Genomic DNA, 12,091 nt, shown 5'->3' with positions numbered 1-12,091 from the left:
CTCAGATGAGTGAGACCACATGGCACTTGCCTATCTGTCTACCTTCACTTAGCTTGACATCCTCTGTGTTTATCGATGTATGCTAATTCAGTGTAAGATGCTAAAGTTGCTTTGGATTACTTTAATGGAAACTTGTTTTTTTGGTGGTTTTGAGGATTGGTTTTGGGGCACCATTGAGCTGCACCCCATTCCTGATGGAAACTATGTGTATAAATTCTAGTTACTCAAAACATGTAGTCTTTAATGAAATGCACCCTGCTAAACTGTGAAAGTGGCCTCTCCCAGCCCAGAGAGGAAGCACAGGACTAGAGGCAGAGGTATCTAAAAACAAACTTTGCTCCTGGCTTTCTGAGCAAATAGTTCATGTTATCAATCTGGAGTTGGTTAAGGAACCAAAAAGTCTGCTGAACAGTCCCTTAAACAGAAAAGAGCATTTACATTCCTCTAGAAGGGGACACGGCGGCAGCAAGCTGGAGTGGGCTGGAGCAGGACATGGGACAGGCGTGACCAAAGCTGTTCCCTGAGTTCACTCCAGCCAGGCCAGGGGAGCTGGAGGCCAGCAGTGGGACGGGCATGAGTCAGGGGCCCTCCAGCAAAGGTGTTATCAGTGTCATCTCTAGAGTTCTTGAGACTGCTTCCCAGTCTTCCCCATTATAGTTCAGTAAGGCTTGTGTGTGCTGGAGGTGAAGTGTGAGGTGGGGAGTGGGGAACACATAGAATTTATAATAGGTTCCACAGTTTAGCTACACAAAGAAGTCTCAGAAACAACCTCTGTGTGACTAACAGAAGCTACCTCAGCCTGGAGAGGAGTCAATTGAAGCAGAAGCCATCTCGTGTGACTCAAGAGGGACAATCAAACAGCTGGTCCCTCTTTCTCTTGCTCTCCATCTATCAACATGCTGTACATACCACTCATGTGACAATTGAGTATATAATCATAATTGGCAACATAATATAAAAATAATGATAATCGTACATGACATCTACAGCAGGGTGCTGGCTAGTTTTATGTCAATTTGATACAAGGAAAGGGAACTTCAATTGAGAAAATGCCTCCACAAGATCATGATGTAGGCGAGTCTACAAGGCATTTTCTAAATTAGTGATTGATGGAGGAAGGCCCAGCCCATTGTGGGTGGGACTGGGTGGGACCATTCCTGAACTAGTGGTCCTGGGCTCTTTAAGAAAGCAGGCTGAGCAAGCCAGGAGCAAGTCAGTAAGCAGCAGGCTCCCTTGGCCTCTGTGCCAGCCTCCAGGTTCCTGCCCTAACCTCCTTCAGTGATGGACTGCTACCTAGAAGGACAAGTGAAATAAACCCTTTCGTCCCCAAGCTGCTTTTAGCCATGGTGTTTCATCGCAGCAATGAAAGCCCCAACTAAGACAAGCAGTATAGACTATTTCTGTTTATAGTGACAAGAGGGAGAGTTGACATTTCTGTCACAGGCACCAATTACCAGGAAATGAACGACGGCTGTAGACTCAAAGGCTGCTCCAATGAGGACCCCTCTTTTCAATAAACTATTAAATACAGTTGGAATCACAAAGACTGGTAATTAATGTTTTCTCTAAATTTCTTCCACATTCTTAACTTCTGTTTACCCAAATAAGTGCTCAGCTCCTTCAAGCCAGTAATTACGTTTTCTGAGTTTTGTATAGACTATAAATGTTCATGAAATAGTAACTGAGGGCTAAAAATCGGCCATCAAATGGTCTCCAAAGAGTCAGGCTTCTTAAATATAACTAGGATGAGCCCTCAATCCAGGGTGAACCGCCCACTGCTCCGCCTTGTCTTCTTTACCAGTTGTGCAGTCTGGCTGAAATTATGAAACAATCTGGAGCCCATTTTCTCATCTACAGGTGGTCTGTTTGCCATGTGCCTACAGAGCCTGAGGTGACAGCTACTCAGTAAACAGCCCTCTGGCATCTCCACTTGCTGTGGGAGCTCCTTTGGCCAGTAGCCAGGCAGGAAGCATGGGCAGGACAACCAGGCAGGAAGTAGAGGCAGGGCATCGAGAACAGGAGAATTCTGGGAAGATGCAGATAAAAAAATCTCGCTGATGAAAGCCACGTGGCTAAAACAGACAAGAATTATGGGTTACTGTAAGATATAAGAATTAGTTAATAAGGGCTGGAAAGATGGCTCAGAGGTTGGGACCATTGCCTGCTCTTTCAAAGGTCCTGAGTTCAATTCCCAGCAACCACATGATGGCTCACAACCATCTGTGATGGAGTCTGGTGCCCTCTGCTGGCCTGCAGGCATGCACGCAGACAGAATATTGTATACATAATAAATAAATAAATAAATAAATATTTAAAAAAAAAGAATTAGTTAATAAGAAGCCATAGAGCCACTGCCACTGCTGGAGACAGACATATTGGAACCTTGCCAGTAGGCCATGAGCTTCATGGTAAAATATAGTAATGGAAATGGGTTAAATTAAGATGTAAAAGCCAGCCAATAAGAAGTTAGAGCTAATAGGCCAAGCAGTGATTTAATTAATACAGTTTCTGTGTGGTTATTCTGGGAGTCTGGGTGGCTGGGAAATGAACAAGTGGCCTCCTACTACACCCACTACCTTGGTATAGAATTATTATGGATTGTCAACTTTATATGACCTAGAAGCACTGGAGAGACAGCCTGCACGGGTCTGGGAGGGTCAGACAGTGGAGAGACAGCCTGCATGGGTCTGTGAAGGGTCAGACACTGTAGAGACAGCCTGCACGGGTCTGTGAGGGTCACACAGTGGAGAGACAGCCTGCACGGGTCTGTGAGGGGTCGACCATGCCAGGGCCGCACAGTGAGCGCATAAATAGGAGAAATCTTCCTCTGCTTCCTGATTGCACATGCAATGTGATATCAGCCTCTTCAAGCTCTGGAACATAACAGACTGCATCTGTGAACTGTGAGCCAAAATGACCTTTCCTTCTGCATGTGACTTTGTCAAGTATTACATCGTAACAAAGGAAAGTAACAAAACACGTGGAGAAATAAGGTGTCTTTTACAGGTGGAAAAAAGGTGTCTTCTACAGTGCTGTAGGAAAGCACACCATGTTTGGTTAAGAACTGTTGAGGGAGAATCTACAGTAGAAGGAGTCAGATCAATAAAACATAGGTAGGTGGAAATACGATTGCATGCATGCAGTGTATATACAAATGTCTGAGTGTGCAAGTGTTCCATTGTCACTGGGACTTATAAATACCCATCTACTCGATACAGGGCCAGTCTGCCGAGAGGCCGGGCCATATGAAATGGGTTGATGTAATAACTGGGGCAGAAGTGCCCCCACTTCCTAATGGGTGCATCCACAACACAGCCACCACGCGACACGGAATTTCCTTCCATCTTGTCTATTGTATGCTGCTGAATAATGAACACTACAATGGATTCTTAACAGTCACCATGAAGGAAGGGGATATAAACAGCCAGACTCTGTGCTTGAAAGGACCTGAAGTGAGCAGGCGATTCCCTGAGACACATCAGAAGGTTCCACGTACCTTCTCAAGCTCTGCAAATAAAAATTTTCTTTTGACACAAAATTCATGTAAAAAATGACCTTTGTTCTATGAAATGATTCCCGTTTAGACAATCTTTAAAATATATTATTAATATTTGTGATACTTAAAATTTCCTACCCTGACTTCTGATTATCTATGCAAGGCATCCGCTTTGGTTTTCTGACTGCGAGGGAAGATCAATGTCTGATTGCTGTTTCTAATATTCACTGGGTACAGTTAGGTTCCCAGACATTGAGTTAAATAATGGTTAGTTTACTTAATATTGAAAAAAGTATAATTTATTTCCCAGTAAATGAAAAGTAGGCTTGTTTGGGTCAGGTTATGAGTCTGGCCTCCAATTCATTCATCCATCCCCTGAGCCATCTGACTAACCCCCCATTCACCACTATGCTCTCCTTCCATGGGAATTTAGAAAATACTGGTGCTGGAGACAGGGCACACAAACTATGGGCCCAGTGGACATTAAGATATATCAGAATTCATCACTTATAACACCGTGTCATGAGGAAAGTCATTACAGAAGATTCGAAGGCGTCAGAGCCCCTGAGTGTGGCCAGCTGCTCTGACAGGCTCCAACCCCACCCCCCCAACAACTCACTCCAGTTTCTGCCCTGGCAACTCGGTGGGCTCCACGTGCTGGGACCCTCCTGCTGTATATGAGCTCTGTGCTTGCTGTCCTCCTCCCTCTAAAGCTCTCCCACTGTGTGGTCCATGCATTTCATTCTTGGAATTCACAACAGAACCCCAAAGCCACTAGCTCTGGGAGGTTTTGGCAGCTGCTTCCTGGGACATTGGCTGTCCCTGAAAAGCAAACTCACCAAGAGCCCAGGGAAGACACTGTCACTCTCAAGGGCACCCTCAGATTCCTGGATCAGCAGGATGGATCCTTAAGTAGATCAGGAAACACGTTACTGTCACTGAAAATATCCCACGTCACTCTCTGGGCAAGCAGATCTATATTTTTATGCAATTATAAATTAGAAAAAAAATAGAGTAGCTTCTGGTACAGCAGTAACCAAAACCAGATTAAGATTGCATTCTCTTGGGGCTTTACATTCTAAGTGGAAAAGAATGATACAAAACAAATTAATAAATGACTAAGATGCTATACAGTAATAAATGCTAAGGATAACATGCTTATAATAAACTTGACTGGGCTAGCGGCCGTCCAAATCACTGGTTAAACATTACTTGGGAGAAGGATCTTGATGTTTCTGAACAAATTCACATTCAATGTGGTAGACTTGTGAAGGGCTGTCTTCACAGGTGCAGGTAAGTCTGGAGCATCCAATCCACTGAGCTGTTGCATAAAGCAGTAAGGCAGAGGAGGTGCACCACTGCTCCCGTGAGCCAGGATACACGTTTTCTGTTCTCGGAAACAAGGGTCTCTAAGAATCCCAGTAGCCGTAACTCTTTAGTTGTCAGGACTGTGATTTGGGGTAGGATTGATAGTGACACCATTGGTTCTCGCAGTCTGAAGCCTTTAGTCTCAGACTGAAGCATGCTACCAGCTTCCCTTCTTCTTCAGAGAGCATACGAAAGAGGACCGGACATCCAGATGTTCTCAACCACAAGCCAGCTCTGATAATAACTTTCCTCATACGTGTATATATACACACTTAGGTTAATTTTCTCTAAATAGATAGAGTAATGGAGAAGATGGAGATATCTCAAGAACCCTAATTCAGAACAATTAAGCATAGTGGTACAAGAAAGATGAAATATGTTACTTTATATAAAATCTCTTTCTGAGAATGCCATTTGGCTGGAGACCTGATGAAGCTGAAGGAGGGACGAAAGGAGGTACAAAAGGGAAAGAAGCAAGACGGAGTCCAGTCAACGTGGGAGGGTGAGGACGGCCCAGAGCCAGGGAACTCTGCTGCAACTCCACATCAATGCACTGTGCAGTCCCCACATAATGACGTCATACCTTCTCTCTTGCCAACACTCCAGTGCCTCCTTGTGTTTCTTACTCTCCACTACTAGCTGATTTCCTACTTCCCAGAGGAAATAAAACAGTCAGGAAAGACCTATGCTCCAGAGCCCTATCAATTAACATTCTTGCATCCCTGCCCACATACCATGACTCATTATAGATGGGTTCTCTGACAGGGAGACTGCACTCATCCTCCATGCACAGGGCTCTCTTTCTTCTAGACAAAGAATGGGTCCAACAACTTTCCCTCATTTTAGTTATGTATCAAATGCCCCTCTATGACTAGATTGGTCTTGTTAATACAAATATGCAATTATTTTTTTCAATTAAAAAAATCTCTCAATCTTTTGTTAACTTTGTTATCCTTTATTAAAAATTAACCCCAATGTTATCAATTATTCTTAATGTTTCTTCTTCCATTCTTTCCCAAGCACACTTCAACCAGGCTTTGACTATATAATTCTATGCAAACAGCTTTTGTGAAGGCTCCCAATGACAACCATCCTGTCAAACTAGTGGCCAGATCATTTTAACTGAACCATCACCCACACTCCACTTCATACATCTTCTGAAACACAGAATGAAGTACACTCTGAGCATCAAAACCTCTTGGTGTACGTCCCAGATAAAACGACTATTCCTTGGCCTTCTTTGTGGACCTCTTAAATACTACAATATTCTACAGCTTGACATAGCTTGGTAATATGTTTTGCCTCCATCCTCACTTTCCCCCCTAGTTCAACCTGAAATTGTCCTTGATGCTAAGTTCTTCCCAATGAAAATTTATGATTTGGATTGGACCAATATGAACAGAGAGGATGATGACTGGACCGTGAATTACAGATTTGCACAATCATTTATCTATATCTTTGCCTGGATGTCTTGAAGGCAACTCAATCTAAATGTGCACCATGGACTCTGTGAGTGCCTTAAAAACGCCCAGTCCCATGCTCTTCCTTCACTGTCAACTGTAATTCCAACACTGCAGAGGCTCGGGGTGGAGTTACCCCTGACCTTTCCACCCCTTTCATTGTACTTGATCAAGTTCTGTGTTTCAACTACTTCCCACCAGACTTTCAACTACTTTGGTCTTAGTAAACTAATAATTTGTTTTGCTTTACAATGGTCATCCCGTCCCCACCATCATCATCTTATAACCTAGACATTCTCAGTGTAGTGTCCAGAATCATCAGGCTAATGGTAGTGGTGCGCATCTATAATCCTAACACTCAGGGCCCCGAGGCAGGAGGATCAAGAGTTCAAAGTTAGCCTAAGATACAAAGTCAGACACTGTCTAGAAAGAAAGGAAATAAAAAAAAATACCAGAAGATGCCATTCCCTTTATCAAAATTCATTCAGTTATTTCCTGTTTCTTTCAAATTAAATCTCCAGGTCTTTGGTTTTGACTATACTGGTGACATAGGAACACCCAATTCTTTATCTTTTGTTCAAATACTACTTTCTCAGGGAGTGTGAACTTACTGACCGCTGACAGCAGCAAGCTCCTCCTATTAGCTACCCTGCATTTCTTGGTCAATTGTCTTCTTTGCTCTGTAGCGCTCACCCACAGCACACACACTGCATTTTTACTCAGTTGTTTCTTTCCACTATGACATAACCACCGTGGTGGTAAGGACACCTCTGCTCTGCTTGCTGCTCTATCCAGGGCAGAAGGCAATTCCGGGCACATGAGGATCAATTTGCACTACTGAATAGGCAGTGAGCAGATTTAAATACATTTATTATGTAAATACAAGATGGAGTGCAAGTGGGACAAGGTGGAGTTTAAAATTTAAGATATATATACATATATAAAAAATACACACACATATATAATAGAATACATTAGTAGAAATGATTACATAAGAGAAAATTTGTTAATATAGAAGAAAAGAGAAAATGCACATGAACTATGACCTTAAGCAGACAAGAGGAGGACTGGACTCAGGTGGGAGCAAAGACTGTCCACCCACAAGCCCAGCAGAAATACAAGGACTATGGTGACTGATGCAGGTGGGGTGTAAATTTCTGTTTCTCCTCTCATCTGACCTCCTTTCTGCATTAGCTGATAAGAGGAGAGACATTAGAGATACAAAACACCAAGAAGAATGTGAACCCATTCTCCAGAGTCAAGGAGGGAAAGCGGCAGGGCAGACCTGAACTGTCGGCCTACTGACAGTCGTCGTCATGAGCTCATGTAGGAGCAGAGCACTTAGGACACTGAAGATGCTCCAGCACGTTTGGGTACATGGGCAAAGAGGTGCAGAGCTGGCTGCCAACAGGACTGGTGAATTGTGGCAAATATGGAGCAGTAAGGGGGATGAACAAGACTGCCAATGTGGTCTGCAATAGAGGAATTATACCAGAGGGCACGGGCTAAGAGGGCGTGAGGTGTGAGAGTGAAGGAGGAATGCAGGGTGGGTACAGCCAGGGGCACTGGAAAAATGACCAGGTCGGGAAACTAGTCATTTTAGGGAGTTTGAAGAATTTTGGAGTTGGGCATGTGCCATGCATGTAGGGAGCTATTGGTCAGATAATGCTGGAAAATTTGGGGTTCTAAAGCTGTAACAAGGAGGAAGAGCAGACAGAGTGGATATATGGTATAGCCTCCAAAGGAAGTAGACAATTACGCAGAAGACAGGGGAAGTAACGTGCAACAAATGATAGGGGTTAAGAACGTCGCTTTCCTCCACTGCAAGGCTCCATGGCAGGAGGGTTTGCAGCAGAAACATGACTGAGAGGAGCAAGACAGTGAAGGGGGTATTCTGAGAGTCAGTAACACAGGGGCTGAGATCTCACCAGAAAAATACCAAGTGCTTTCACCTTTAAATATGCTAAATGATTTCCAGGGCTCCTATTAGTTTGTTGGGTTCTTTAACAATCTACAAACTAGGCAGCTTGAACCAAAAGAAATGTTACCTCATAGCTGTGGCTCTGAAATCAAGTGCAGCCATGTTTCCTTAGAAACATGTCTAGAAACATCCTCTGTTGTGTCTTCTAAATCCCAAAGGCCACCAGCAGTCCCTGGTGTTCCTTTGGCTGGCAGATGTTGCACTCTGATCTCTGACTCCATTGTCAAGCGGGGTTCACCCTGTGTGTCTCTGTCTCTGTTTTCTGAAGACACTAGCCACATTGGATTCAGGGCTCCACCCTCTTTCCCCTAAGACCTTATCGGAGCTAATTACATTTGCAACGGCTGCTTTCAAAGAAGGCCACTTCTGAGTATGTTGAAGGCGAGGACTTCAATGAATCTCCCTGAGAGCAGCAAGTCAGCCCCTAATAGAGGTGGAGAAGAAGAATACATAGCTTTTCTGGGACATGTTTGTATTTTAAGTCTCTCAAGTATTTGTTCGGCTCAGTAAATAAGACTTGAAATCCAAGTGTTTTATAAATTTTCATTACAAAGTGTATGACAGCCAGGTGGACAAAAGGAATGTGTACCACGGACATTGAGTGAAAAGTCATAGGACACAGGGGGAGCTACTGATGGGGGATGATGGCTTCAAACCAACAGGGAGAGCCCACTGCTCCGAAGGGAAACACGGGCTTCTGGTTGCGCCTTACGGAAACGTCAAACCAGCTAAAGTTCTACAAGCCCACAGTTCCGAGTGGTGGAAAGCTTGAAATAACGTGATGTTAAGACACTCATCAGCGGCCGGGCGATGGTGGCGCATGCCTTTAATCCCAGCACTCGGGAGGCAGAGACAGGCGGATCTCTGTGAGTTCGAGACCAGCCTGGTCTACAAAGCTAGTTCCAGGACAGGCTCCAAAGCCACAGAGAAACCCTGTCTCGAAAAAAACCAAAAAAAAAAAAAAAAAAGACATTCATCAGCATCTAATCTACGTGGGAAGTAGAAAAAGACAAGATCTCCTGAGTAAATTGGGAGCTTGGGAGTGTGGGGATCATGGACGAGGGTAGAAGGGAAGTGGGGAGGAAGAGAGGGAAGCAGAGAAAAATATATAGCTCAAAAAAAAAACAATTAAAAAAAAACCCACTTATCAGTGAGACAATGTCTTATGACATGCAGACAGAAAGGAAGGTGGGCGCGGGTTCTCCTTTGGGTTTTTAATCAAAACAGGGCACCACTCATTCCAGGTCTCAACCACCTAATTGTGGCTGAAACTCTACCCCACACTCTGTGCACGTGTGTGGGTGCACACTATGGAGGCCAAAGGTCAACCTTAGACTACTTCTTGGGTGTGCTCTATCTTAACAGGGTCTTGTTATTCTCCCGAAGCTCCCTGGTTTGCCAGGTTGGTCGGCCAGTGAGGTTTGGGATGTGCCTTCCTGGTACTGAGATTACAAGTGTGTGTCTTCATCTCCTGCTTTTTACATGGGTTCTGGGACTCACACTCGGGTCCTCAGACTTGCCTGGCAAGCACTTTACCATTGACACCCCGACCCCCGCTAGCTCTTCTTGACTGTTACAGGAATAAGGGCTGCACATTTGGTAAGCTACAAGACCTTGGCTATTCAGCCTATTATTGCACAAAGTCTAGGTGCTGGGTGCTATATCTGCCCCGTGACCTCAGACTAGCCTGCATTTTGTACCTGCAGAGGGCTCAGGTAAGTTCCCCTTGGGATGCCAGATCTTGGTCAAAAACACTAATGGATAATTTCAATTCCTCACATCTAATGTGCTGGTAGGCACTCAACAACGCAAATAATTTGACTCTTGCCCATTCTGAATTGCAGGAGCCCAAATGTATGAGGTTCATCCTGCTGAGGGAAGTGATTTGACTCGACTCTTCTGACCTTGGCAGAGTGGAGCCGGCATTTCAGAAGGCAAGGTGAGGCTGTGGCTTATTACTTTGAAGGTAATGGCTTTCATGAAAGATGCAGAATCCAACTGTTTGATAGTATATCTAGCCTTTTCTCCTTCCTACACAGCTGGTAAGGAATGAAGTCCCTCACTCTATTACTCTAATTGAATTTCAACTTGGGTAATTATACTATAATTAAATAAATTTTCCCCATAGTTTTAATTCACTGACAAATAGTGCTAGTCAAACGGCTTCATTTCATTCCCAGACACGCATCCCCACTACATTTCCGTGATAAGTGGAATGATTTATATGTGGAAGATGTGTGTGGAAAAACTGCACAGTTCATAAAATATTTTAGGTATCATTTATGATTACATATGCTTTGCTCAGCATGAGACAACATTAATTTCTATTATAATCTTTCATCTAATTTCTCATATGCTTAGTGCCAAAGGAAATAAGATAGTTAATTAGCATTTCTTGTTTTCAGACTTTTGCTGAGTTACTCAGTGGCCTGTATCTACTTGTCATGTTGACCTTTCCCCTTGTGGCCTGTTTTGTTGTCCTTAAGAGGCGGGCTGCATTAGGAGTTTCTGCTTTCCATTTTACAAACGGGACCATCGTGGTAGTATTCCCAGGGTTAGGGAATACCAGCTTCGGGGTCTCAGCTGCCTCAGGTCTCCTCGAGGTTCTTTTTCTCAAAAACCAACCAACACCAGGTCACTATTAATCACTTAGCTTTACAAGAAAAAAATGACAAGCAGTACATGTGTAATTCGGGCCATAGGTCACTGGTTTATGATAATTAATGATTTATCCAGGAGCAGGAGGCCTAATCACTAGGACCAGATGCTGTCCTTGGACCGCAAGGCTGTGGGATTTTCTGAGTCTCACGGTTAATACTCTGGGCTCCGCTGGGAGGGGGCTCAAATGGGTCATCAAGTTATACAGAAGAATCTAGTTTTCAGTGTTCTTCCGAAGACTGACCTTGAAGGTCTGAAGAAGGCGCGTGTGTGTGTACGTGTGTGTGTGTGTGTGTGTGAGTGTGTGAGGGGAGAAGTCTTTTTTCCCCCATGGAGCTAAGATGCAAATACAGGAAAGGCCTTGTGCATGCTAGGAAAGCCATCAACTACCAGCCACATCTGTAGTCCAGGAGATGATAGTTAATAAAATACATCAATAAAAGATATGGAAGGCATTATCAAAATACTCACGAAAAGCAGCAGTAGCAGTGGTGTTACAACAATGCCCTGGAAGAAATGAAAGAATGGTCACTTGTTGGCCTAGGAAGCATACCCCCCCCCACCCCCATTTTGGTGGGAACGCTGGTCATGTCACTGCTGTTTAACAAACTGAGAAGAGAAAGACGGCTCTCCCACCATCAGTTAATTCCGCCTTAATGGTTATTTCTATTAGACAACATTCAAGTTACAACCACCCAATTCTCCTTAAATTCACCTGTCCTCCATTCAGATCTAAATCCCCTTTCCTGTTTCAAAGGTCCCACACGGGTGGAACCTGAAGGTTGGCAAATCTTCTCATTCAAGGCCTTCCACTCTAGTTTGGGTAAAGTGTCCCTTTCTGAGAGAAGACAGGTGGTTCAGTCCCAGTTGGGGTCCTCTCCTGAGCAAAGACCATGTCGGCTGTGATGAATGAGGTGTCGTGATTTTGTAATGTGAACTGATCTCCCCTAGGAAATGAGCTGCGATCTCAAAACTCATTTCAGTTGATTAGACTCTGTCTCCATGGTGGAAGGGAAGTCTTTCATCTAATCCAGCCACACAGGACCACCTCTGTCCCTCTGCCTCCCCCAGGCAGAAATGAGCAAAAGATTTGTTTTCTTCCATGACAGGGAACAGTTTGAGGCTCTT

General features: G+C 44.1%; 1 protein-coding gene across 3 annotated transcripts in view; it reads right to left on the bottom strand.

Annotated features, from left to right (window-relative positions):
- The window catches only part of Slc10a7 (solute carrier family 10 member 7), a 231,037-nt gene that overhangs the window by 71,569 nt on the left and 147,377 nt on the right, over nt 1–12,091 (bottom strand). For all 3 annotated transcript variants that reach the window (XM_075976517.1, XM_075976518.1, XM_075976520.1), the window contains exon 6: nt 11,435–11,470. In XM_075976517.1, coding sequence (XP_075832632.1) covers nt 11,435–11,470 — 36 coding nt within the window. The remainder of the gene's footprint in view (nt 1–11,434; nt 11,471–12,091) is intronic.

This window comes from Microtus pennsylvanicus, chromosome 6 (assembly GCF_037038515.1).
Source record: "Microtus pennsylvanicus isolate mMicPen1 chromosome 6, mMicPen1.hap1, whole genome shotgun sequence".
Classification (NCBI taxonomy): domain Eukaryota; kingdom Metazoa; phylum Chordata; class Mammalia; order Rodentia; family Cricetidae; genus Microtus; species Microtus pennsylvanicus.
This window is presented reverse-complemented; position numbering and strand designations above follow the sequence as displayed.